The sequence below is a fragment of the Bos mutus genome, chromosome 10, assembly GCF_027580195.1.
Source record: "Bos mutus isolate GX-2022 chromosome 10, NWIPB_WYAK_1.1, whole genome shotgun sequence".
Classification (NCBI taxonomy): Eukaryota; Metazoa; Chordata; class Mammalia; order Artiodactyla; family Bovidae; genus Bos; species Bos mutus.
Window position 1 is genome coordinate 8,147,838 of NC_091626.1, and position 27,664 is coordinate 8,175,501.

General features: G+C 37.8%; 1 protein-coding gene across 1 annotated transcript in view; it reads right to left on the reverse strand.

Moving 5' to 3' along the window:
• The window catches only part of WDR41 (WD repeat domain 41), a 50,842-nt gene that overhangs the window by 7,624 nt on the left and 15,554 nt on the right, over positions 1-27,664 (reverse strand). The window contains exons 3-11 of the mRNA XM_070377250.1: positions 22,618-22,666; positions 21,280-21,411; positions 18,423-18,485; positions 17,386-17,497; positions 13,581-13,643; positions 8,338-8,448; positions 3,928-4,112; positions 1,239-1,360; positions 35-123 (exon numbers count right to left, since the gene is read on the reverse strand). Of these exons, the coding sequence (XP_070233351.1) occupies positions 35-123; positions 1,239-1,360; positions 3,928-4,112; positions 8,338-8,448; positions 13,581-13,643; positions 17,386-17,497; positions 18,423-18,485; positions 21,280-21,411; positions 22,618-22,666 (926 nt within the window). The remainder of the gene's footprint in view (positions 1-34; positions 124-1,238; positions 1,361-3,927; positions 4,113-8,337; positions 8,449-13,580; positions 13,644-17,385; positions 17,498-18,422; positions 18,486-21,279; positions 21,412-22,617; positions 22,667-27,664) is intronic.

A 27,664-nucleotide genomic window follows, 5' to 3' on the forward strand; every position in this document is an offset into this window, starting at 1 on the left:
AAGCAAGACCACCTTTTTGAGAGAAGATACACACCCGTTGGCGCCGGCTCCACTGAAAGCTGCTGTTTTTCTCGTAGCTCCCAAATGCGTACACTGCCATCTTCTGAGCATGAGATAACCTGCCTGTCAGGAGAGAGAGAGCACCATGGAGGGCAAGTGCTCGGAGCGCAGGGAAAACCATCAGCGCAGCCTTTATCTGCTTTCATCCAGCTCCTGGCGGGAGCTGATTAAAAAATCACACTTTAACATGGCTTTACAATACAAAGGAAAGGCATGCATTATAGTGTGAGACTAGCTCAAATGTTTCAAACACGTATCGCTTCCATTTTAAAAAATGCATGCAGGAAAACAGGTTATGAATTATACTCTCATAATATCCTGAGAAGCCCCATTCCTTTCTCTCCCCTCTCACTCTGAAAGTATCCTGCAGAGTAAATACTGCTGTGCTGTGCTTAGCTGCTCAGTTGTGCCCAACTCTCTGCAACCCCACAGACTGTAGCCCACCAGGTTCTTCTGTCCATGGGATTCTCCAGGCCTGAATACTGGAGTGGGTTGCCATGCCCTCCTCAAGGGGATCTTCCCAACCCAGGGATCCAACCCAGGCCTCCCACATTGCAGGCAGATTCTTTGTCATCTGAGCCACCAGGGAAGCCCAAGAACACTGGAGTGGGTAGCCTGTCCCTTCTCCAGGGGAACTTCCCGACCCAGGAATCGAACCGGGGTCTCCTGCATTGCTGGCAGATTCTTTACCAGCTGAGCCACCAGGGAAGCCCCGAAAATACTACCATTTCCTTCATAGAATTCATCCCTAGAAGTTCAATGGCCACATCTGCCCTGAGAGGAAAGCCCTCAGTTAGTAGCCTCAGCCAACAAGGAGACCACCATTTAATTCTGGCCATAAGCAACACTACCAAAAAGGTGGCTTTGTGGAAAATATTAAAAAATTAGAACATAGTGCCCCAAAGTCTTCTAACTATTAAAATAAATACCAACTTTTAAATTCTCTCTTCTTACAATGAAATTCAGAATAATTTGTTTGAACCCTGCTGTTTGTAAATTTTGTAATATATTGCCACAAACTCTTCTGTTAGAGACAGCCATAGGGTAGTCTCCATTTTCAAAAGAACCTGTTGGTCAAGCAACAGAGCCAGGCGACTTTGCACCCTGAGCAGTTACACTGGTGGCCCTGGGAACTGTGCGTTTCTCCCACCTGTTACGGAGTGGATGGAGACTCATACCTGTTTGGGAGTTTGGCAACGTGCAGGACACTGGAGTCATGCGCAGCTTTCTGGCAGGCAATCACACGCTTCATTGGAAGGTTATACACATATAAACCCCTTCCAACTGCAACAAATACATTCTGGGGAAGATAAAAGTTCAGAAATGCACATAAAACGAACACCACTACCCAGAGTAACAGATTTCCAGCCTTGGTGTGAGATCACAATGTCATTGTTGCCTTCCCTATTCCTAGCCTTCAGCCCAAATTACTGTACTGCCCTCTAAAGTCCAAAAATATCAAAGCACAAAGGAAAGCTCAGCATTTAGAAGGTCGAAGGACACAACTGCTAATACAGAGCGAACTCTATGTATGACACCCCGCAGCATCCCTGCCTTCCTTACTGAAACGTGACAGCTAGAGCAGGGGCTGCGGCTGGAAGACGGGTGCAGTGGAGGCGGAGCTGCTGGGGTCCACCCTGGGTTTTCATTCACATAATACCGTACCGTTGGGAAACTACTTAGCTTCTGCTGCCTGAAAAATGTGAGCAAAGTTACTTGGGCTCCACATCTTAAGCATCACAAGAACTATGAAGTATACAAAACAGCATATGCTAGAGTGGCAGAGATATATATATAGTGGTTTCACAAAGACATTTTTTCCAGTTCTACTAAATTTCCATTTTTCCTTTCTACTAAAACAGCTTTAATCTTTTGAAAGCACTTTCACCAATATTTATCTTACTTCAGCTTCACAACATCTCATTAATGTAGGAAAAGCTATTTTGCAGAATAACAAGTCAAAATAAAAGATTAAAGTCACACAAAAAATTAAGACATGAAAGGTGGTATTGGAATTCAGGTCATGTTACTCCAGTTCCTTATTCTTGCCTCATACCATACCACATAGCTTTTGAACTTATTTTGCAAATCACTAGACTTCTAGTGGCTCTTGTCTAAGAATCATTTATTCTTACTCAGTAGGTATGCCAGTGAGACAGACCTTTCAAAAATCCTTTTCCCTTCCTGTTCTCACTAGAGAACACTTCTCATGCAGCCTCAAAGGCTATAATGCCAACTCAGACCTATAGCATCTAAACCAAACATGCCTCCAAGGCTTACCAGACTCTAAATCTGCAATGACTCCCTTGACCCTCAGGACTGATGTTCTGCACACAGCAATGCTAGCTAAGGACCAGTGCCATACACAAAAATAAAAACAGCTAGCCAGCTTGCTAAAATCTAGAGCCCTGGGAAACATTCAGTGCAAAGAAACCCCAGAAACTAGTTTATATGGACCAAGAAATCTGTGCAGAGTTCAAATGCTTTATCAAAACCCACAAAATTATCAATACAACTAGAGAATTAATAAGCTTTGGGACAGTATTTACTCAACAGAATCACTCTATCAATCTCTTGTCATTAACAATAACTGACCCCCCATAGAAAGAAAAAAAAACTCTTATAAAAGAAAGAAAATGAGGGAAAACTGAGTAATGCTTTATTAAGCATTTAATAAACATCAATCAAAATTTTAAGATGAAAGAGAATGCAAAATGAAAAAACTTAAAGCACTAATTTTTACAACAATGAGAAAAAGGTATCAAATTAAAAATATAATTTTTAGGGCTACAACTCTTAGAAATCTAGTTTCTATCTTTCCTGAGACTATTGTTTTTATCATATATATTCGGGGGTTCCCTTGTGGCTCAGAGGGTAAAGGTCTGCCTACAATGTGGGAGATCTGGGTTCGATCACTGAGTCGGGAAGATCCCCTGGAGAAGGCAATGGCAACCCACCCTAGTACTCTTTTTCCCCCAAAGTAAAGTTAGAATATAAAGAAACTTAATCTTTAGGTACAATAATGTTCTTTACCTATTCTTGCTCTATTTTGGTTTGGTTTTTAAAGTAAGAGGTTCAAAGAAAGCCAAAAAAAAAAAAGTGGATCATGCTCTCCCCATCTAGAACACTATTACTCATTTTTAAAATAAAAAAAAAAAAAATAAAATTATAAGATTTAAACAGTATAGGGAGGCACAAAATAAAGGTAACAGCCTCCTCCAACCCCTTTCCTCAAAGTTTACAATGCGAACATTTCTTGTGATTAGATTTAGAAAAATAACCCCATTTTAAACATATTTTCTGAGCTCCTAAAGCTAAAAGAGGAGATGTTCAGATCAGAGCCAAGATTCAGAAGTCCATTGGTACTAATCTCTTACTGCAAAAAAAGATGTAACGTGCTTCAAGAGCAACGGGCCTGAAGGACTGAAATCTGTAATTCTCACACAATCACCTTGCCCAGGATGCTAGAAGACTAAAAGAAAGGCATTCCTGAAGTTTCTAATTCCCTTTATTTCTCCAGGAAATGCACCGGAATCTTCAAAAGGATTCTTTCCAAAGTGTTCCTTAAAACAATTTTAAGCATTATCCTCAGATCCTATGGGAATATTTAATACAGCTCAAAACTTCAATGGGTTCTAAAATCTGTGGCCATTTAATCACCTCCTTGCCTCAAGGAGGTGGTAAAAGATTAAAATGCTTTTTTTAAAGCAAATGATGTAATCTTCGAAATACATCAATACATTTTAAAGCACAACTTGGACGCAAGGAATGACACCTTTCTATATCATGACATTAAATTTTCCCAATTAGAAACTGAGTTTAGTAAAAGATGTTAAGATTATAGAAATTTTTCTCCACTTTTTTTACCTCTTCATCCCATGTGAGATGATGAATAGAAACGTCGTTTGGCTTTTGACAGAGTTTTATTTCCCGCTGAGCATCCAGCTGCGGAGATGGGTCCCAGAAGTTGCGTTCGCAGGCCTGCACGGTCCAGCCCAGGGTGTCCCAGACGATGAGTTCCCCAACATGGGAGCCAGATACAAAACTGACATCTAGGCAGAGTTCATACGTCTCTTTACTGATCATTTACCTGGGCTACGGTGAAAACCAATGAACTGCCGAGTAGTGCTGCTCTATAAAGTCACAGTATTAACAACAGGGAGGTAACCTGACAAGCCAAACAGGAAGATTAACAGAACAGAAAGACCGGAAATAGACTCAAGTCTACTCACACATTTAGTAAATGACAGTAACTGCTTTTCAATTCAACAGAGAAAGAAAGAAGTCATGCTGGAATACTTGGTTAAGTATTTGGGGAACAAAGACAAAAGAATTTTACCTTGGATCATATACAGTTAAGAAAAAGTCACACTTCTGTTTCCTCTGTACTCCCACACTCATGACACGCCTGACACCAGACGTGTGGGGGTCTTCCCCACAGCAGGCAATTATGTGACACCAGCCGAATGCCCCTACAATTTAACTCAGCTTTGGCCATATCTACCTGGAAATAACGTCAGTTCCCACAGGTTAAGGTGTCAGTCCTGCAGGATTTCTCTCACTTCAGATACTAATTGTAAATCCAGGCTGTTACCTGTGTTTCTAACTGGCTGTAAGCTGAAGAGTCCCACATCCCCTCCTCAGGTTCAGTTACTATGCTAGAGCAGCTCACAAAACTCAGGAAAACAACCTCACCACTTTATCATACAGGGTATGCCGAAAGACAGATGCCCCTCCAGAGGGAGGAGGCGCACAGGGCAAGGGGCGTGGGAGGCGTCTCAGAGCACCCGGCCCCCTCCAGCAGGCCACTCGTGTTCAGCAACCCAGAATCTCTCTGAACCCCACACTGTGGGAATTTTTATGGGAACTTCATCACACACACATGATCTATCTAATGACTATCTAAAGATATCGGAAACCAATTGGGGACTGAATAAATAAATCAGACATCCACGAAATGAAACAGTAATGCTGTTACCAAAAACTAAGTTGTAAAAGTATGTCATGTTAATACAGAAATATACTCATGACAAGCTGTTACCAAAAGCACACCATATGTATACATGCCCAGAAAAACACCTAGAAGGACGTGAACCTCTACTTAATACTACATGAATGATTTTCATTTTCATTTTTACATTTTTTATATTTCTATTTCCTCATTTTTCTATTATGACTATGTATTACTTGCACAATAACAAGTTTTTAAAATGTTTAATGAAAATGAAATTAGTGGGCTAAGACACTTCACAAATTATATATTTAAGGAAAATGTACAACTGCTAAGACTGAAAACTATCATAAAGAAATGTGATTTAATTCCTTTATAGAGGAAGGTGGAGCAGAGCAGCGCACTGTGAGTCTAGAAACTCAAGTTTTAACTTTGACTCAGCCTGTTACTAGCCATGTGGTTGGCCTTTAGAAAGTCATTTAACCTTTTTCTATCTTGCATTTCTTAGGCATTAAATGAAGATGATTGTAGAAATAAAATTAAATAATAAATGTGTAGCCACTTTAAAGACATTGAATGTTATCTTTTGAGTCCCTGGTATTATTTTGAGCCCCTGGTATTATTTCATATTAATAGTATTAAAACATCCAGTTACTTGTAATTTAGGAATACATGGACGAGTAGTTATGATTTAACTATCTCATTTATCAAATAAACCAGGACAGAAATCTCTAATAACTAGATGAACAATCTCTTCAAAATAAAGAATTATCAGCAATCATACAGGTAAATAGTATTTTTCCTTGGTTCCAAGTCCAGTTTCCATAGTTTAATAACAGACTCTCTGGAATTCAGTCTGTGAAGAATTAAGTTCATTTCTCATGTGTGGAGAGAAATCTTTCCATGACCTTCTTTTCTATCCCTTCCCCTCCTCTTTTCAATCTCACTCAAACTACAAAAGAACCAGAGACATTAACAAGTGAAGATTCTTCTCGACTCCAACTCTGCATATGTCACCATACCAGAGCTAACCTACTGAGACCACACAGCTGCCTGCTCTGATCTCCTCCAAGTGTCTGTAATTCATCCAGGCAACAGAAGCAAAGTACTTGAGCCCAGTTATAATTTTTCACTAGAAACGAAATGCTGACACTGACCTGAGTCAGTGCAGTTTAGTGCTGTGTACATTATCCCAAACTGGTCATTCAAAATGCTTCACACCAAACAGCCTCAATAATGTATTGTACGTGGATGGACTTTGACCCTTAGGCAAGTATCAGAAGTCACTTAGTACGAAAATCTTACCTGAAGCCTGTCTACCCATCCCTCAGAAGTTCTAATACTACCATATCATGCTGTCAGTATAAAACAAGAAAAGGAATAAAATAAAGCAGCAGCACCTAGAGCCTTCTGCCAGAAGAGATAAGCAAGGTTACCTTGTACGTCGGTCTTAGACAATCTCTGCAGAGGCATTCAGAGCTCTTGGGCAAACCCAGTATTCATTATCCACATTTGTGCGAGTTCTGCTACAAACAAATGCTCTGCTAAGGTTGTCCTAGCACCAACTCACTGAACGTGCACTTTCCCTGTGAGTTATAAACCCAGTAACTGGCCACATTTTGACTGGTAATTGGTGGGGATAAAGGGCTGAGGGTGGAACTGGGAACTGTACAACATACTCACTTCAGGATGGCTAAATCTGCAGCATGGGAGACACATCTATTATGACAGACCGTCACAGTATCATTCTCAAATTTTACCAAACTACTCATCCATATGATTCCTAAATATGCTTTTGGCTTGCTAGCATTCTGCAGTGTGATTTTATAGTCACGGAATTTATAAAGTAAAAAGTACTAGGGGTTTTCTGTAATTTCCATTAACAAATTATTCTTTGCCTTAGCTTTCCCTTTTCCTTTTCTTAAGATGATGGCAAAGAAAGACTTGACACGAGCACTCCTAATTCAGCTGTTCTGAGTATCTCTGTACATCACAGAGAGGTACAGAGAAGTGCCATGAAGCTGAGGCTCCCTCAACTCCATTATAGAAGTGTGCCAGCTCCTGGTCCCAATACTTCACTGCTAAAACGGGACAACTAGGTGTGACCATGTGACCACTGTAACGGCCAGGACACTGCCGTGCTCTTCTCAACAGCTCCAGCCTTGGGGCTGCTGGCTCAGTGTCAGAGGAACTTCCAAATAAGAGCTTGCCTTCTGGGCTGCCACCATGGCTAAAGGAAAGAGTCCCCAGAAAAAGACAAAAGGGGTGCTCCTCACATTGTTATTTCTATCATACAGATAATCTAGTCCTCAGAAAGACTTGCAGCTAGGTTGAACAAGTAAATAGCTATTAGAGAGGAAGTTTCTGGCATTGATCGGGCCATTCTCACTGATGTAATTGAAAACGTGACTGAACGGCCTACAGATGGAGACTACACTTAGTACTGTTTGTGGCCCTTTCCCTTTGCCTCATGTTTCTACAAAGTATTGCTCAGGAAGAGCCAGCCTAGGTCGTGGGGTGCAGTGCACTCCCCTACAACATATTCACAGCATCCTTACAGGACCCTCTTACAAGTCTCCTCCAGACTATCAAACTGGAGCCACCCAAGAGTCCTCACATTTGACCTCAGAGCCCAGACCACCCAGGAGAGCTCTGATGATATAAGCTATCAGTTTATTTGAAAGTGAAGTAGCTAAATCCCAGGATTTTTGGTTTGTGATCCTATCCTGTCATCTGATATCAGGTTCACCTCACAAGAGATACTCATTAAAATCATGATAAAGCCAAATACAAAGTCTGGCAAACCAAACACACAGCCATGAGGAAGGGCAGGTATGATCCGTTTCTGCAGACCTTTAGTCTGGTGCTATTCTCTGGCTCTTCATGGTGGACTGAATCCAGCTCATTCTACTGTGAATAGAGTGGCATATAATTTTGTCCTGTGTGACCTTCAAAAGAGAAAAGAGCCAGAACCGTTTGCCCCCAAAGCCAAAATGCTACCAAGCATTAGTACTGATAGCCTACGACAATCATCCCACAGCTGCCAAGTAACCCCTGAGGTAAGTACGCTGTCTCCTCCATCACCCCTTTTCTCTGCCCAACTCCATCCCTCCCCCATGCCTAAATCTAAGACCTACCAATCTATGAAACTTGATGAATTCTACTGGTTTAAACCTCAGAAAATAAGACTGCCACTCTCTCCTTATTAATAGCATCATTTTCATGATGTTAATTCTAGAATCCTATGACAAAATAAAACTAAAGTTCAAAACAGGTTAACAAGTAAAAAATTGTACATAATATAAACATGGACACAATGAGCTTACCATTGACATTAATCAGTGAGAGAATATTATCTTGGTGATCAAGGAGGCGCTTAACTTCAAGAATATCCCATCCTAGTGATCCCTCTGTGGCTGCTACCAACCTGAAAATTACTAAATGAAAAGACCGATATAATTTTACTGAAATAGTCAAAGAAGATAAAGTTCCATTTCTGCTCAAAAAACTAATTTTACTAAGTGACAAATACCTAAAATACTGAAAAAACCCATCTCCAAAGACAGTCTTGTTCACACTACTTCATTTCTTTCAAATCCTTGAGATGTTTGCAATGATCTACTAAAATCCCAAGTGTGACCTCAAAACTCTGTTCCTTTTATTAAAACTCTTCTAAACCCCCACCAACCATTAAGTCCCATCCTCCCTAAGCCTTCAGTGTATGACCAGCTCTCCCACCTCATTCTCTCCTTAGCCAGCACTGGTCCGGATCCCTGAATCACCCCCAACCATTAGCCTTCTCTCCTCACGCCAGGCCAGTAAATACTGCTGCAAAATAAGCTATGAATTTGTGCCTAACCTCAAATCGGTGAAGACTTCAGCAGTTTTTATTTATTTACTTTTCAAATTGATATCTAAGCTTACACCATTAAATTACAAATTCTCTGAGAAGATACGCCTTATAATTTTTGTGTGTTATACAGTTCTTTTGGACTATAGTGTTGCTTTACTCAACTGAGTTTAACAAACAGTTTTATATAAACTTGTGTTAATCCTAACATTAAACAGTATAGAAAACTCAAAATCAAATCAACTGGAAAGATTCAATAAACATTTAGTGAACGCTTATTACGATGCTCCAGGAACTTAAATATTATATATGACTAGGCTCCAGTTACTGCCCTGTAATAGTCATTGAGAGTGGGAGTGAGACTTATAAACAAGCTCAGAATCAATGTAGTCGGTGCTATAACAGGCCCCAGCACCAAGTGCTGTGGCTGCTCACAGCTTGGAAAAACTAGTATCTCAGAGGTCATATTCCTCCCAAGTGATGGCTTATTACTAAGTTTCTCTTCTTTCTCATACTTCTGTCTGGAAAACAGGTCACACCACATTTCCTTCTATGTCTCTGGGCACATTTACTGATAGCCATTCACATTGAAATTGTGGCTGTCAGATGAAGGTCTCAGAAACTGTGGTTGTCTATCAGAAAAAGGACTCTTTCTGATACCTAGCAAAATAGAGCGAAAATTCTCCTGTAGTTGGAATACTACCAAATGACGCTGAGATTAAGATTACAGAATAACAAGCAGGTACTCTACTGTTTAATGCAACTAACAGGGAGAACAAACTGAAACACTGACCAAAAAACTACAAAGAACTAAAGATAATAAGAAACAAGTTCATAAATATAGTCTCTACAATCAAGTATTCACAAGGGTCACATATGTAATAACTTCAAGGAAATAAACATGAATTAGAAGATAAAAGAAAAGCAAGTCAATTCTAAAAAAGGGTTAACAGAAAAATCTTGAACTTTTGAACCAGGATAAGTACTCAAAGAGTGATGATAGTCCTGCCCAGCTAATAAAAGCCTCAAAGGAACTACAGGCAGTGCACACAGAAATTTTATTTCCTGTTGAGAAGATTCACATTAGAAAAAGAGAAATTGGTATGGAACAGTTAAAACCAAGGACAGGGGCACAAGCTTGTCTTAGAAATAGAAAAGATAGTACATTTAGAGGAATAAAACTTATTTTTCATAAGGAAAATGACACTACATATTTACTTTATGAAACAGTTAAAGTGAAAGTCACTCAGTGGTGTCCAGCTCTTTGCAACCCCATGGACTGTAGCCTGTCAGGATCCTCTGTCCATGGAATTCTCCAGGCCAGAATACTGGAGTGGGTAGGCGTTCCCTTTTGCAGGGGACCTTTCCAACCCAGGGATAGAACCCAAGTCTTCCACATTGCAGGAGGATTCCTTACTGTCTGAACCACCAGGGAAGCCCTATTTTGAGGCTAAGTAAAATGGAAACCCTTATTTTTAAGAATATTTGTACTTTTTATAAATTATTTTGAATAAAACCAACTTTAATTTCTTCCTTTTTTTAGATGATATTCCAATTTCTGTTGAGGCATCAGTGTTTATTACTATTTCAATGAATTCACTAATTCATTTGATAAAAATCTGTTTATCTGCTAGGAGAAAGATGAAGAACGTTTCAGTCACCAAGGCACTAATATTCTGAAGGGGCGGGGCAAAGAGAGACCAAAAAGCAAACATAAGTTTTTAGAGTGGTAACTTAAATGGTAGACATGAGACTATGAGAATACACAGGTAAAACCTCTGGGAGGGGAGGCATAACGTAAGCAAGGCTTCATCCTTGAAAAAGAAATACTAGAGCTGTGCTCTTAAAGAGTAAGTAGTAATGAGCCAGATTAAAGAGGACGATGAATTACGTGGTCAAGTCCAATATGGCTGACAAGACAAAGGAAGGCAGAGGTGAGAACCACCTCGGGCTGGGGGGTTCCAGGAAATGTGGAGTAGCCAGCAGTTACGCAAGACTCCATGGAAGCAGGGGGAGACGGCCAAGTCCAATACAGGTGGCAAGAGAAAGGACGGTGGTGAGAACCGCCTCAGGCTGGGAGCGCCAGGAAATGCAAATTAGCCAGCAGTGGGACAGGACTCAAGGGAAGCAGAGGGAGATCACAGAAGGCATGACTTGATATGCTGAAAGGCCTGGACTTCATTGTGTAGGCATGATTACATTCATCCTTAGGGCAAAGATTTCATTCATCTGGAGCAAAAATGAGAAAAAAAATAAGGCCACATAAGTTTGTTTGTTCTTAATAAAACTAAATGTATTAAATTTAAAGCCCTATACTTTTTTCCTGAGGTCATGTTCTTCATATTTTGTTGTTAAAAAGTTATTTTTACAAAATGAGGGTGGTAAATGGTAGCTTATTTTGTTTCCAGTTTGGAGTTTTCAATGTTTTCACTGAAAACATTGTTTAGAACCGCTAAAACAGAGAAGGGAATGGCCATACCTATCCAGCCAACCAAGCAGCTATATCATGGTGAATTAATTTCACTGGTATCCAAATTTTGATATGGATTCAAACAGTCACAATATTTGTGCAACAGTTTGCAAGCATCTTAAATATATGCCAATAGCCACATAAATTAGCAATGTAAGGGCTTCCCTGATGGCTCAGCAGGTAGGGAACCCACCTGCAATGCAGGAGACACAGGAGGTGCAGGTTCGATCTCTGGGTCAGGAAAATCCCCTGAAAAGGGAAGTGGCAACCTGCTCCAGTATTCTTGCCTGGAGAGCCCTTATGGACCATGGACGGAGGAGCCTGGTGGGCTACAGTCCAGGGGGTTGCAAAGTGTCAGACACGACTAAGCATGCAGGCATGCTGAACAGGCATATACTTAAAGAGATTTTATTTTACTTGCTACTAACTCTATCATGGGGTGATTATATTTGGACACTCTGGGCATGCATGCTCAATCATGTCTGACTCTCTTTTGTGACCCTCCTCTGTCTGTGCAGTTCTCTGGGCAGGTATACTGGAATGGATTGCCATTTTCTTCTATAAGGGATCTTTCTAACCCAGGGATCCAGCCTGGGCCTCCTGTATGTCATGCATTGGCAGGCGGATTCTTTACCACTGAGCCACCTGGGAAGCCCTTTGGACACTCCACATTACATATATTTAGACATCTTACTAATACTTCATCATTATCTGAATACAATAATCTTTCGTAAATATTTATACTTTCAATGTGTTCTCCAGACAACGGCAATGGCTAAAATATAGTTTGCACATTGTTAAGTACACATTTAAAAAAAATAAATAAAGTAGAGGAATGAAAATAAGTCAGGAGACTATCACAACAGTCCAACCAGGCAAAAGAGGAGAAGAGTACCTGAACAGAGCAACACTAGTGAGATGGAAAGAAGTGGACCAAAATATTTAGAGCAGCCGCCCTCAAAGAATGGCCCCAGACCGACCACCTCAGCACTCACAGTACATGTTAGAATGCAGACGCTCAGGCCCCACTCTAGAAGTAGTGAACTAGAAACTCTGGGAGTAAGGCCCAGTATTTTGTGTTCTTAACAAGTCCTTCGGGTCATCCTCATGCACACAACATTTTGAGAACCACTGAGAGTAAAACCAGCAAAACACAAGCGATTGATTAGCAACAAGAGGTAAAAAGCAGAGAAAAGCGAGGCATCTTTCCAGCACAATAAAGAACACGGGAAAACTGAATTTCTGCAAGGAAGAACAAAAGAAAAAAAACTTAAACACTAAATTTTATCTTTAGAATCTGCTTTATGAAAAGCAAGCATAAGCATTGGGTCTAAAAATTACTTCTCAGACATGACTACACAGGGAAATTGAGTGGAAGAAAGAAAAAGCTGACTGCAAAGCAGCAGAGCCTGCAGATAGCAGCTTACAACTGGTAAACCATTAGCTCGTTTCTCACTGGCATTTGCAAACATGCCAACTGGTGATCACAGTAAATCTCGAGACTGGCATCTAGAAGTAGCAGCACAAGTAATATCAAATGCCCTCTGGGCTTCATTAGACAAATTCTTCAAGAAAAAAGCAGATTTTAAAAAGCAACTTCTCAGCACACAATTTTTATCCATAAGGTAATGAGCATAATAGGTTTGTTTTTTTTTTAAACTGCAGACTCCTGGCAGTAAATAAGTGAGCCAACAGTCAACAGTAAGAGACTAGCCTTCAAATGGCATGTTTATAATCAGTACATTTACCACATCCTCTCATTCTCCCTCCTGCCATCCCACTACTCTGAGGGAAATGGTGCAAACTCCACCCTCCAAGAAGACGGGTCCCACTCTGGTTTCCACAGCTCCTGTCTTACTGAACTCCCATAATAACCCTCTTCCAAACCCAGCTCGTTTTTAGTTTTCAGAATGTTGGCGTTCTTTTACGTAGCTAAAGTTTTTGCTGAGTGAGTGAGTGTGGGTCAACAGAGAGGACTGTGGGATGTAAATAGGCCTCTCCAGCATCAGAGGAGTGGGGTTACCTTGCCCACTTGCCTATGCTAGACCAAGTGTGGTACAAGAGCCGACCTAACATCTTGAAAATGTCTCAGGTTCCATATCACTTCAATAATTCCAGGAGGTCAAGACTGGGGGCAGGGAAAGATGTCCTTTAAATAAAAAGTCAAATTAGTCTTTCTGAAATGTTTATACAAGGCTAGTTTAAAATTTTAAAAAAGAAGAAATGATGGGGGAGAAAATCATACTCACTCAGTTCTTTGCCAACTGCTGCCACAACACAGTTCTTAGGTATTTCAATCAAAGCAGTGATCCCTTCAAAAACATATAAAAGTTAAATTATTTTCTTAATAGATTAGATCAAAAACATTTTCAGATTTATATTAGTCATTTCTTCAAAGGGGATGGTAACAATAAAGCTCACACAATTCGCTACATCACACTTGCATGTGAAAACGACTTTGTGAAAAGTCAGTAAAGTCTCTCGAAGGCTTTATTGATTTATTAAGGGTAGAAAATTCTCTTTGAATATTTGTACTATTATGGCAAACTTATTTACCAGGGACCCCTTAAGATAATCATCATTGCCATTTACAAGATGGCTAGCTCAAATGGAATACAAAATTGGCATTTTTCCTCAATGTAAATTTAAGAAGTCTGGGTGAACTCCCTGGCAGCAAATAAATGAGCCAACAGTCAACAGCTAAGAAAGTGGCCTTCAAATAGTATGTTTATAATCGATCAGTACATTTACAAAATTCCTTGTATTACTAGAATAATCAGATTCAACATTCTATTACATTTCACTTATTAAGCATACAGTGCTAAGTACATTTTTTATAGCTGAATCATGAAATGATTTTAGGATAACCACAACTTCTGTAATATATGTTATAATTATCACTTTTGTCAGCAAAAATTAAAGAATTCACGTGTTAGATTTAGAATTACCATATGTGTTGGCACAAAACTTGTTAATTAAAGTTAACTTTTCCCTTAAAAATATATGTAATTTTTATACAGTAATTCATAACACATATGCTAATTGGGAAAATATTCTCATCTGCTTTACCTTCCCACTTGGGGAGTATTTCTGGCCAACATCTTTCTTCCACATAGGTTTTACCAGTATGTTTTATATTTTTCCATGGTCAAGGACAGGGCATTGATGGTAGAGGAGGAGAAACGGGAGCAGCAGTGTACAGGATAAAGAAGTAGGAGAGAGAGGAGAGCAGGGGGAGGGAGAACAGCAGAGAATTCCAGATGCAGAAAACAGCTTGTCAAAAACATGTTGATTATTTATGAAATAAAATTACTGTAAACTCAATAATCCAGAAGTAGCAACTTAATGCACAGAATCACAGACCATAGTGATGGAAAGGGCATGGATGTCCTGTTTTCTAGTCCAAGGCTCCTTCCATTTTATCATACTAAGATTATTTTTGCTTATTTCCAAATACATAATAATTGTTCCTAAAAGCCCTGCCAGTCCATAAATCAAGCAAGGCTTAGTGAAAGGAGTTTCATAAAGTAAGGATCTATTAGTACTGCTAACTATTTGGCATCTGGTAATTTGGAAAATCCAAATCACGAAAAGCTCACCATTGGCAACTTAAGGTCTTTTAAAAGCTTTCTAACCAATTTTCTCAAAGGTTTACTGCTATCTCTTACTGATAAACAGGGCAATACTGTAACTACTTAAAGTACAGTACTCAAAGCTAATTTGCAAAGGAAGGGGAATTGCAATAACAGGTGATTATTTCCATTAACATGCAAAAGGTCCTTTTTTAGCCCTGATTTCAGTATTTTACAACATGTGTGCGTGCATGCTAAGTCACTTCATTCATGTCTGGCTCTTTGCAACCCTATGGACTGTAGCCTGCCTGGCGCTTCTGTCCATGGGATTCTCCAGGCAAGAATACTGGAGTGGGTTGCCACGCCCTCCTCTAGGGATCCTCCTGACCCAGGGATTGACCGCATACTCTTATGTCTCCTGCATTGGCAGGGTGTTCTTTACCACTACAAACAAGATTACTAGTGATCAAGTGGTGAACTAAGAAGTTAAACTATAAATCCTAGTAAGATAGGGATTTAGTTTTATTAAGACATTATATTATTTTTCTAGTATTTTATAATACCCATGTGGAGATAAGCTAGTTCCAATAAAGAAGTGTAAATTCAACTCACAGGGCTCCTACTACTCTAAGACAACAATAATATGCTTTAATAACAGGCATACCTTGGAGATATTTTGGGTTTGGTTCCTGACCACTGAAATAAAGCAATTATCAAAGTAAAGCAAGTCACACAAATTTTTTAATTTCCCACTGCTTATAACAGTAGTGAAAAAGCTGGCATAAAACTCAACGTTCAAAAAACTAAGATCATGGCATCCGGTCCCATCACTTTGTGGCAAATAGATGGGGAAACAATGGAAATAGTGACAGACTTTATTTTCTTGGGCTCTAAAATCTCTGCAGATGGTGACTGCAGCCATGAAATTAAAAGATGCTTGCTCCTTGTTAGAAAAGCTGTGACCAACCTAGACAGCATATAAAAAGCAGAGACATTACTTTTCTGACAAAGATTCATCTAGTCAAAACTGTGGTTTTTCCAGTAGTCATGTATGGACGTGAGAGTTGGACTATAAAGAAGGCTGAGCACCGAAGAATTGATGCTTTTGAACTATGGTGTTAGAGAAGACTCTTGAGAGTCCCTTGGACTACAAGGAGATCAAACCAGTCCATCCTAAAGGAAATCAGTACTGAATATTCATTGGAAGGACAGATGCTAAAGCTGAAACTCCAATACTTTGGCCACCTGATGCAAAGAACTGACTCATTGGAAAAGACCCTGATGCTGGGAGGGATTGGGGACAGGAGGAGAAGGGGACGACAGAGGATGAGATGGCTGGATGGCATCACTGACTCAATGGACATGAGTTTGAGCAGGCTCCAGAAATTGGGGATGGACAGGGAAGCCTAGCATGCTGCAGTGCCTGGGGTCGCAAAGAGTTGGACACGACTGAGTGACTGAACTGAACTGAACTGATAATAGTTGTTAACATTATACTGTCATCTATTAAATGTGCAATAGTATTATGTCTAAAAGACAATGTATGAACCTTAATTGTAAAACACTTTATTGCTAAAAAACTATTAACAATTAGCTGAGCCTTCAGGTAGTCATTCTTTTTGCTGTTGGAGGGCGTGAAATATTTCAAGAATTACCACAATTGACAGAAACACAAAGTGAACAAATGCTTCCAGAAAAATGGTGCCAAGAGACTTGCATGATGCAGAGTTGCCACAAACAATTTGTAAAAAATGCATCATCTGCAAAGCCAAACAAAGCAAAGTGCGATAAAACAAGGTATGCCTGTATTCTTTCTAGGATGACCATGGGTTCGTTTCATTACTTTTAGAAACAAAAATAGTTAATAGTGGATCACATGATTTTAAGGTTCAGTTCAGCTCATTTTAAGGTTACTGTCATTTAAATTTACTCATTTATACTTAAATATTTTTATTCTGAATAAATTTTTATTCTTTAAGTTCCTTGATACCAATGTTAAGTCAAAACTGATTTTTTTCTGAGAAAACAGAATTCTGTTTTTACATTTTCACATGAATGAAATTTCCTTAGTAAAACCAACTGTAAAATGAGGGCATCCTTAGGACTCTATGCAAAGTCTGATGACCCCACAAATGAAGAAAATACTTTTGTAAAGTCATAAAGATCTGCTTCCAGGTAAACTCAGTTTAGGACATGGTCCAGGAACATGTAAGAAAAGGGTTTTATTGTTCACTTTTGAGAAATTCTGTTAGAAGGGGTGAAGAAGCCAAAAGAGGGAAAATCTTTTCCTTCCAATTTGAAATGGAAATATATTTCACACAACCCTTCACCTGAATTGGAAAATATGACTACATCTTATATTCAGAATTAAAAAGAAAAGCTCCTATATTACTGTTGTATTCATGCAAAGTCTCTTTGAAGATTCACTGTGTCTTTATTTTAGTGTCTAGCATGGTTCACAAGTACCTTGATTTGTTTTTACCTGTATCAGAAAGGTGGCTCGTCTTACACAGAAGATCTAATTTTCGGTTCCACACGCACAGATCGTTCCCACCAGAGAGCCAAACATCTAGTCTCTGAAGAACAGCTAAACACTGTAAAATTCATGCAAAATATTTATCAGTTTAGAAATTCAAGCATTCAGTGGTTTTAAAATATGTCCACAAGTTGATACCCTTTCCCTTCAAGAGATCAGTAATCTTCAAAGTAAATGAGGAAATACTATTTCACTTTACTAGTATCTTTCCCCAAGCCTGCTGAAATTACTGAAAAACAGTAGCACTTTCTGAGACCACCTAAGGTAATTTCTTCTATAGGAATGCAAGTAACCAAGTCTTATCCAAGTTTGTTTCTCCAATCTGTAGCAGAATTTCTATCAATAATAAGCCCCAATTAGTATGTTTATAAAATGAACCTAAGAGTAGCCAGCCACCAATAAGCCACAAAAGATTTTGTTCTGGAAATAAGTAACTACTACTAAATTATGATTTTACAGAAAACATAGTGAGGCACAAATAGCTCCGTGTTTCAAGTTTAAAGCTAAAACAAAGAACAACAAAAAAAGACTAGCTACTGCCATATCACTTGGAAAGTAGTATCCCTTCCTAGAATTACCAACTAGAAATACACTGCTGCTTGCTGCTGCTAAGTCACTCAGTCGTGTCCGACTCTTAGCAACCCCGTGGACTGCAGCTACCAGGCTCCTCCGTCCATGGGATTTTCCAGGCAAGAGTACTGGAGTGGGGTGCCATTGCCTTCTCCAACTAGAAACATACTAGGTACTACATTTTTCCTTATCTTACTATAGAGATTCATCTCTTGCTCTAATTTAAAATTCAAACATTCTAGCATTTAATATACATACTCCCCAAAATCTAGTCTTAGAAGAATCAAATAGCTGTAGGTATGTGCAGAAGACATAATTTTTAAAACCTACAAAGATAATTTCATCTAAATCATTAGATAACTTTTTCTGAAATAAAAAGATTATTACCATAAAGTATCTGATTAAGATTTTACCTTTACAGTAGACTGGAAGCATGACACTTTCTGAACTTGTCTACCAGTATCACAATCCCATTCCTAAATTTATGTTAAGAAATAATTTCTAAGCAGAATTTCAAAAAATTATGAGATAACTTTTCTAATAATTATAAATATTACACATTTTTGTAGAAAATATACAAAGCATAAAGTACCTTGTGTTTATACTATTACAAAAATCAACTTAGCATAGCAAGCTTATAATCTAAAATAAGTTTGATGTGAATTTTACTATAAAACCATTTGAAAATACCAACAGAATGGATGGTCTGAATATCAAATCTTTATAAGCATTAAATATTGCAACTATAAAAAATTTAAATTTTACTCTCCAAAACAGTCTACCATAATCTAATAAACACTGAACATAAAATACTCATACTAAAAACTATCACATCCATTAATTAACATTAACTGAAAGCTCCCTCAACATGCCTGGCATGATTTTACTAGTTATCTTAATTCAAAGAAGACAGTAACCAAATACCTATATCCATATTTAAAATAATTTCAAGACCTCTCATAAAAGGTCCAAGATTAGTTTGACTTAAGGAACATAACGATTTTCAAATTTTTCATACCATTTCCTACGGTAAGATATACATTTTATATGAGAACATATTTACATATAAATGTATATACACACACATATATAGACTCTTAAGATTATAATTTGACAAAAAAAATCTACCCTCAGCATTTAATTAATGAAGTTAGTTAACAGCAAATACCCAAGCATGACAAATTTAAAATTCATCTGAATAAATGGAACTACTAACAAAGCAACCTGAAATTATTTTTAACAAGAAAAGTCATTCAGCAAAGGAAATTACTCTCTACTAGCATTTACCGTTAAAGTTTATACTGATATTGTCCCAGTTACCCATGTCTGTCCTGTAATAGTAATTTTAACAATTATCTCTAAATAGTATAGGAGAAGGCAATGGCAACCGACTCCAGTACTCTTGCTGGAAAATCCCAAGGACGCAGGAGCCTGGTAGGCTTCAGTCCATGGGGTCGAGAAGAGTCAGACATGACTGAGCGACTTCACTTTTACTTTTCACTTTCATGCACTGGAGAAGGAAATGACAACCCACTCCAGTGTTCTTGCCTGGAGAATCCCAGAGACGGCAGAGCCTGGTGGGCTGCCATCTATGGGGTCGCACAGAGTCAGACACGACTGAAGTGACTTAGCAGCTAAATAGTATTCTAGTACTTAAGAAGCAGTCTAATAAAAAGAATTTTATATTCTATTTTTGCAGAGATTATACTGATATGGAAAACAAACAAAAAATAGCTTCAGTCCATAAAATAACATGTGCCTCAATAGAACAATGGTAGTAAAGCTACTGTGACCTAAACATACTAAAGTGCATTTTATGCCCCTGATTATGCAACACTGTCATCACCACAGTGTATCATTTTATCTCCACCTAAATCTTTTTGTGAATTTCTACCACCTATTGGCAATCTGTCTAAAAATCACTTCAGCTGACAAGCTTATTTAAAGTGTGTCATAAAGTATGTCTTAGTTCTATAGAAGCCTAAGAAACACCTACACCTTTGGGCTTACTCCAAAACTCAACTTCACTAACACCTGAAGTTATGTGAATAGAATTCTCAGATAAGCACAGACTTTTTAAAGCTATTCTATGACACTTAAAAAAAAAGGCAATGAAAGATTAGCTATAGCCTTCACAGATTAAATTCCTCATACAAATATAAAAAGGCCAACTTTGTTTAAGAAAAATATTTTATGAAAGCAGTATCACACAGTGATTCAGAGCACTGACTCTGCAGTCAGACTACTACTGCCTTTGGCCCTATACAGGCTGCACAAACTTGGGCCATTTACTTAACCTCTCTGTGCCTCTCTTTTCTTATTTATAAATGAAAATAATAAAAATACTTATTATAAGGGTTAAATGGGTTAGTAAATGCAAAACAGAACAATGCCTGGCACATACATGCAATTTATAAAACTTTACTATGGCTGTTACATCTTAAATTTTCAACTAAAAGTATAAGGAGGGAAGGTAATTTACATTTTTTAATTGTTTTAAAATACTAAATATATAAAACATTGCTGCTGCTGCTAAGTCGCTTCAGTCGTGTCCGACTCTGTGTGACCCCATAGAAGGCAGTCCACCAGGCTTCTCTGTCCCTGGGATTCTCCAGGGAAGAACACTGGAGTGGGTTGCCATTTCCTTCTCCAATGCATGAAAGTGAAAAGTGAAAGTGAAGCCGCTCAGTCGTGTCCAACTCTTCACGACCCCATGGACTGCAGCCCACCAGGCTCCTTCGTCCATGGGATTCTCCAGGCAAGAGTACTGGAGTGCGGTGCCATTGCCTTCTCCATATAAAACACTGAGCACATGCTAATTCACTTTTCTGCCAGACTTGGATTGTCAGAAGGTTCTTATGGGTTGGGACCATTAAGTTTCTTTTGCTGTACAATAAGCGTATAAGAAAATGTGAATTATTCTCCGGTTCAACTCATCTTTGTTTCTCTAAATTGAAAAGCAAACTGAGATGATAAATATTTTTAAGCCTACATTCTTCCATTTCCTTCATCTTTTGTAATTTTATATAAAGCTGGGAAGAATAGCTTTAGTTATGGAGTTTCCATCAACAGTAAGTCTTAACTTGCTACTTCCAATCTTTTTTCAGACACCTAATACTTTCAAGAAGCGTCTTATGAAGGCTAGAACAAAACCATTTTTGCTAAATCATGAATGTACAGACAGGCCTCAGGAGGATAAAGTCTAATAATGTGTGTACTGGTCCCTTGGATCACCATAGCTATTTCACTTGGTTCTAGATTCAAGGATATAATGACTGTTCTATCAGCAGAAGCTGTCAAGATCAGTTGATTTTTTTCTTCACAAGTTTCCAAACAAGGCAATGTAATAATAGCTGTTATCTTTTGAGTGTGTCCATTGAGTTCCAAAAGTTTTTCTCCTGTCTGAAATATCAATAAAAATGTTAACAGTACTTTATATCTTATAACTTAATCTTAAATGACAACATTAAGCAAAACCACCAGGTAGAAAATACATACATTCCATCTGAAATTACTTAGATTTTATAATTTAAGCAATAGAATCTAAACAGATGCTACAAGAGTAGGCTTAAATAATTTTAATTATTTTCTAATAGAAAATAACAGATTGTTATAGGAAACTTTAAGGAATACACTTTCCATTTGGTTTTAAGATTATAATTGTGTAAATTAAGTATAAAATATCAGTAACTTGGCAGGGAAAATATAGGGAGTCTTCATTATCCAAGTATTTATTATCTCATCCTGTAACACTGCAGAATAAAAGTCAACAAACAGTAACAATTGGATGTAGATGCCCAATAATATATCAACCACTCATAAAGTCAGTATTGACTCTATTTCTATTTAACATCAACAGCTATTTCCATCCATCCAATGTCTTCATCCATCAGTCTCTGACTTCCCAAGTAGTAAATACAAAAATGCAAAGAAAATGTAACATAAATTTCAAATCTCTCCAAGGTTGCAGGATTTCATGATGTATGTGATGAATGTAATGTTAAACTGTGTCCATCACAGGCAAAGCCATTGAAAAATGAGGATCTGATGGAGTCAGAATAGGTAACAATCCAAACAAGGGTGAGGAGATAAATGCTTCCCAAGAGAATACTTTGAGAATCCAAGGATTAGGGAGAGAGGACCTAGAGAAATTTGGTAAAGCCTTAAATATTTTTTTAAAAATAAACCTTTTATTACATTACTATTAAAGTGAAACATGTGAAGAATATTATGCTGTCTAAATTATGCACAATTTAGAAAAATTCAGAAAAAATTGTCAATTTGGAAAAAACTGTCTCTCACAAAAATCAACACCTGATTCATTTTCAGAATCAGTACATAGCTGCTAACTTAAATTTTGCTTAATTAAAATTAAGACATTTATTTCCATAATTTAGCATTTGTTTCTCAGGAAAAATCTTAAATTAAAAACTATATATGAAACATTGGTCCTCACTGTACATGGATTCATCCTAAGCAGCCCTTTTCAAACATTAATTCGGCTCAGTCTACTGGTATGCAGTCTCATCTCCAGGTAATGTTTATGAATACATACTCAACTATAGAGTCATGTCTGTGTTAGATAATCCACATAGAATCAATACACACCTGGGCATTCCACACAACTACAGTTCCATCATCACCAGCAGATGCAAATCTGGTTAGAGAAAAAAGGTCAAGAAAAACAAAAAATTACTGATGACATTTAAGTGCTAAAATTACTAAGACTAATCAGACGTTAGGGACTTCCCGGGTGGTCCAGTAGATAAGACTCCTTGCTCCCAGTGCAGGAGCCCTGAGTTCGATCCCTGGTTGGGCAACTAGACCCCACGTGCCAGAACTAAGAGTTCGCATGCCACAACAAAGGCCTGACGCAGTCAAATAAGTAAGAATAAAAGTTTTAAAAAAGAATTACCCGACTTTATTAATAGCATTCTGACTTACTAATATCAATGTACATTAAGTTCTTTAAGCCAACTTAATAAATCTTTATAGAATACTTTCTAATTTTTGTGTCAGGTACAGCAAATCCAAAAATGAATAAGACCATTCAGAGAATTATAACTGCTAGACTAAGAATAAGGGAGATCTATAAATGATCGTTAAAGTCCTTCCTTTAAAATTATATGATTAAACCCTGAAGTGACATGAAACCAAGCTGAGGAAAAGCTACAGTGACAGGAAGTGATATCCCAGGAGTAGACCAAAGGAATCTTGTCCTTAGATTCCTTATATTCTAGGTAAAGGTATTTAGATATTTTAACTCTACTATATTTAAAGCCAGTATCTCTCCTTTGTTCCTCTCAGTTCTGTGGTCTTTCCACATAAATATCCCATCTCCCTTTCATGTCTTTTGGTTTGGAAAGTTTGGTTTCTGTTTTGCTTTTTTAATGAATATTCTTGAAAAAGGTAAAGGTAAGTTTGCTTCTTGGCATAAAAAAAGAATTGTAATGAACTAAATTATAGCTTTTCTCTACTCTTTACCATCCATTCACTACAGATCAAAAACCAACCATCTATACTTTATAGAGTAGAAGATAACCATGATACAAACACTATCAAGAAAAATAATCTGTACAGGATTATTCATCACAATGGCTGAATTATAATAAAATCAATATAGCATTGTTCTCAAGCAGTGTCCCAACACAGTGGTATACAGCAGTCACATTTTAACCATGTCAACTGATTTGTTAATAATGTACTACACAAGTGTGTAAATAATCAAAATCGATTCCAAGTTGTTCTTCTAATATCACTTTTTATTCACTTGAATTCAAAAGTTTGCTTTTCTGGATGGGAGAGAAGGAGGTAGTATTATTCAGAGCCAGCTATGAACTGCATCTGGTTATGGTTAATAACCATTAATAAGTGGTACTCCACAAGCAGCTATGGTGTTTAGAAAATGTGTACTTCCATGCAAGATTGTTAGCATATTTTCACAAAAATCTGGGCATGCCTTAAACATCTTCATTAAAGTAAACATTGTGAGCTGTGTGTGCGCCATTGGGAGAAAAGTAGAGAACTGATACTTGAGGACACAAAAACTATTAATACTTTGGCCCTGAGAGTCTCTGTTCTATTGAATTTTACCCTATAGAGATCCATATAATCTCCCTACTTCAGTCATGTAACACTTCCCTTAACAGTCCAAACTGAGCATCAAGTTCAAATTTCTCACACTCAGTTTCAAAGCCTCATATATAGCTACTGTCCTCACTGGCTCTGACAATTCCCATACTCAGTACCTGCTGCAGAATCTTTTGATTACATCTTCTACTGCAGGAGCTAAGAGATTAGGAGATGGGAAATTGGCCTAATGGAGTCTGACAGAGTCCATTAGTAACTTTTAATAAAGAACTACTTATCTTTTTAACAGAAAGGACCATTTAAAATGTCTTAGTTAACTAGATAGAAACCATACAAAGAACTATTTTTAAACCCATACATAACATTTATTCTGTTTTCAAAATGAAATATATAAAAGATATGGAGACTAAAAAGAAAACAATTTTATATTTAAAAACAATTTCTTATGCTTAATTACACAGACTGTCTGAATCAGAATACGAAGCAATGCCTTAAATATCAAAAATACTGCTGGATGTCGATCTTTAACAGCTTATGTTTCTAGGGCTATTGATTTCTTTTTACTTGTACCATGATGAAGGGGAGGGCAGAACTCAAGGTCTTAAGATTTCTTTGGTATAAAATATCAATTTCTATTGATTCTTGAAACTCTTATAATTGCTTTTCTCCCTTTTAGAAAAGTACAGGTTTAAAATATACTTTTTTCTAGCCCTGATTTTTAACTTCTCATTATTGCTTTATCATGTCTGAATCTCATGACTTCACAATGAGAGATGATTGAACGGTTGAGAGTTTAGAAATGAGATACAGAGCATCTCATCTCAAACTTTAATTCAATCAGTGGTGAACAAAAGTTAAATCTAAACAATGCTCAATAGTAATGCATGAATCCACAGCCCATTTTTTTCTTTTTATCATTCAGAGGTCAATTATCCAGTTTGTGTATTATTCAGGCTTTTCAATTCTCATATTCTATTGCCTTTTCTTTTTTTTTTTGCCTTTCCAGTATTTATTATTACCTGCTCTAAAGAGGAAACGTGAAGCTTTAAAATGCAAACCAGTTTGACTTTGCTACATACCAGTACCAGCCATAAAATAACGAATAAAGGGAAGGAAGATCATTCACAAATGACAATTATCCATTCTCCTAGCATGGATAACTGAAAACTGGCAGCACTATATCAGCTTATCTTAAATCAGTTTATCCTCATCCGTGAAGCACACACTCTAGCCATCTCCAAATGAGAAATGAAACTTCAATCTAAGAATCCCTAACAGTAAGATACACTATAACTATGAAAAGAAGTAGGGAACAATAAAAGAAGTAATTAAATGCCAATAATGTTTAATATAGTCAATGGAAGAAAAAATAGGGGCTATACTGCCATATAATAATATACAAAAAAAAATTTTTAAACACTCTAAATTAATAGAACCCAAAGATTCAAGTCTAAAGATTTTAAGAGAAATCCTTCTTTACTGATACACACAAAATAGTAAGATTTCACATCATGTGTTAGGGAAATGCCAAAATCAATTACATGTGGTTCTTATTTCAAGATCTTAAAATTCAGTGATTGTTTAAAAATGTACTAAAGAAATATAAGACATCAATTGTAAGACATACTATTATTTTATGTACTATTAAGGAAAAATGCTGTTAGTTATAAATGAAAGACACCAATTATATGATGTATCCAAATTTTAGAGATGTTACTGTACCAAAAATAGGCTTTTTAGAATCAATGAAATATAGTAATTATCGTACTTATTTATGTTTCCAATATGGCACTTTCCAGTCCAACACATTTCTGATTACCTCTAGCAGGTTTAAAAGACTAAAGAAATAGTCCTTGTTTCTTGGCATGAAAAAATGGCTGGAAAATTCTGAAAGAGATGGGAATACCAGACCACCTGACCTGCCTCTTGAGAAACGTATATGCAGGTCAGGAAGCAACAGTTCGAAATGGACATGGAACAACAGACTGGTTCCAAATAGGAAAAGGAGTATGTCAAGGCTGTATATTGTCACCTTGCTTATTTAACTTATATGCAGAGTACATCATGAGAAACTCTGGGCAGGAAGAAGCACAAGCTGGAATCAAGATTGCCGGAAGAAATATCAATAACCTCAGATATGCAGATCACACCACCCTTATGGCAGAAAGTTAAGAGGAACTAAAAAGCCTCTTGATGAAAGTGAAAGAGGAGAGTGAAAAAGTTGGCTGAAAGCTCAACATTCTGAAAACTAAGATCATGGCATCTGGTCCCATCACTTCATGGGAAATAGATGGGGAAACAGTGGAAACAGTGTCAGACTCTATTTTTTGGGGGCTCCCAAATCACTGCAGATGGTGACTGCAGTCATGAAATTAAAAGACGCTTACTCCTTGGAAGAAAAGTTATGACCAACCTAGATAGCATGTTTCAAAGCAGAGACGTTACTTTGCCAACAAAGGTCCATCTAGTCAAGGCTATGGTTTTTCCAGTGGTCACGTATGGATGTGAGAGTTGGACTGTGAAGAAAGCAGAGCGCCGAAGAATTGATGCTTTTGAACTGTGGTGTTGCAGAACTCTTGAGAGTCCCTTGGACTGCAAGGAGATCCAACTAGTCCATTCTGAAGGAAATCAGCCCTGGGATTTCTTTGGAGGGAATGATGCTAAAGCTGAAACTCCAGTACTTGGCCACCTCATGCGAAGAGTTGACTCATTGGAAAAGACTCTGATACTGGGAGGGATTGGGGGCAGGAGGAGAAGGGGACGACAAAGGATGAGATGGCTGGATGGCATCACTGACTTGATGGACGTGAGTCTGAGTGAACTCCAGGAGTTGGTGATGGACAGGGAGGCCTGGCGTGCTGCGATTCATGGGGTCACAAAGAGTCGGACACGACTGAGCGACTGAACTGAACTGAACTAATGAACTAAATTATAGCTTTTCCCTACTCTTTACCATCCATTCACTACATGGCAAAAAAAAAATCATCTATATTTTGTAGAGTAGAAGGCAACCATGATACAAATACTAACAAGAAAAATAATTTGATAAGATGCTCAACATTGCTCATTATTAGAGAAATGCAAATCAAAACTACGAGATATCACCTCACACCAGTCAGAATGGCCATGATCAAAAAGTCTGCAAACAAATGCTGAAGAGGGTGTGGAGAAAAGGGAACGCTCTTGCACTGTTGGTGGGAATGTAAACTGATACAGCCACTATGGAAGATGGTATGGAGATTCCTTAAAAAACTAGGAATAAAACCACCATATGACCCAGCAATCCCACTCCTAGGCATATACGTTGAGAAAACCAAAATTGAAAAGACACATGTATCCCATTGTTCACTGCAGCACTGTTTACAATAGCTAGAACATGGAAGCAACCTAGATGTCCATCAACAGATGAATGGATAAAGAAGCTGTGGTACATATACACAGTGGAATATTACTCAACCATAAAAAGGAATGCATTTGAGTCAGTTCTAATGAGGTTAGATTACACAGAGCGAAGTAAGCCAGAAAGAGGAAGATAAATATCATATTCTAATCCATATATATGCTC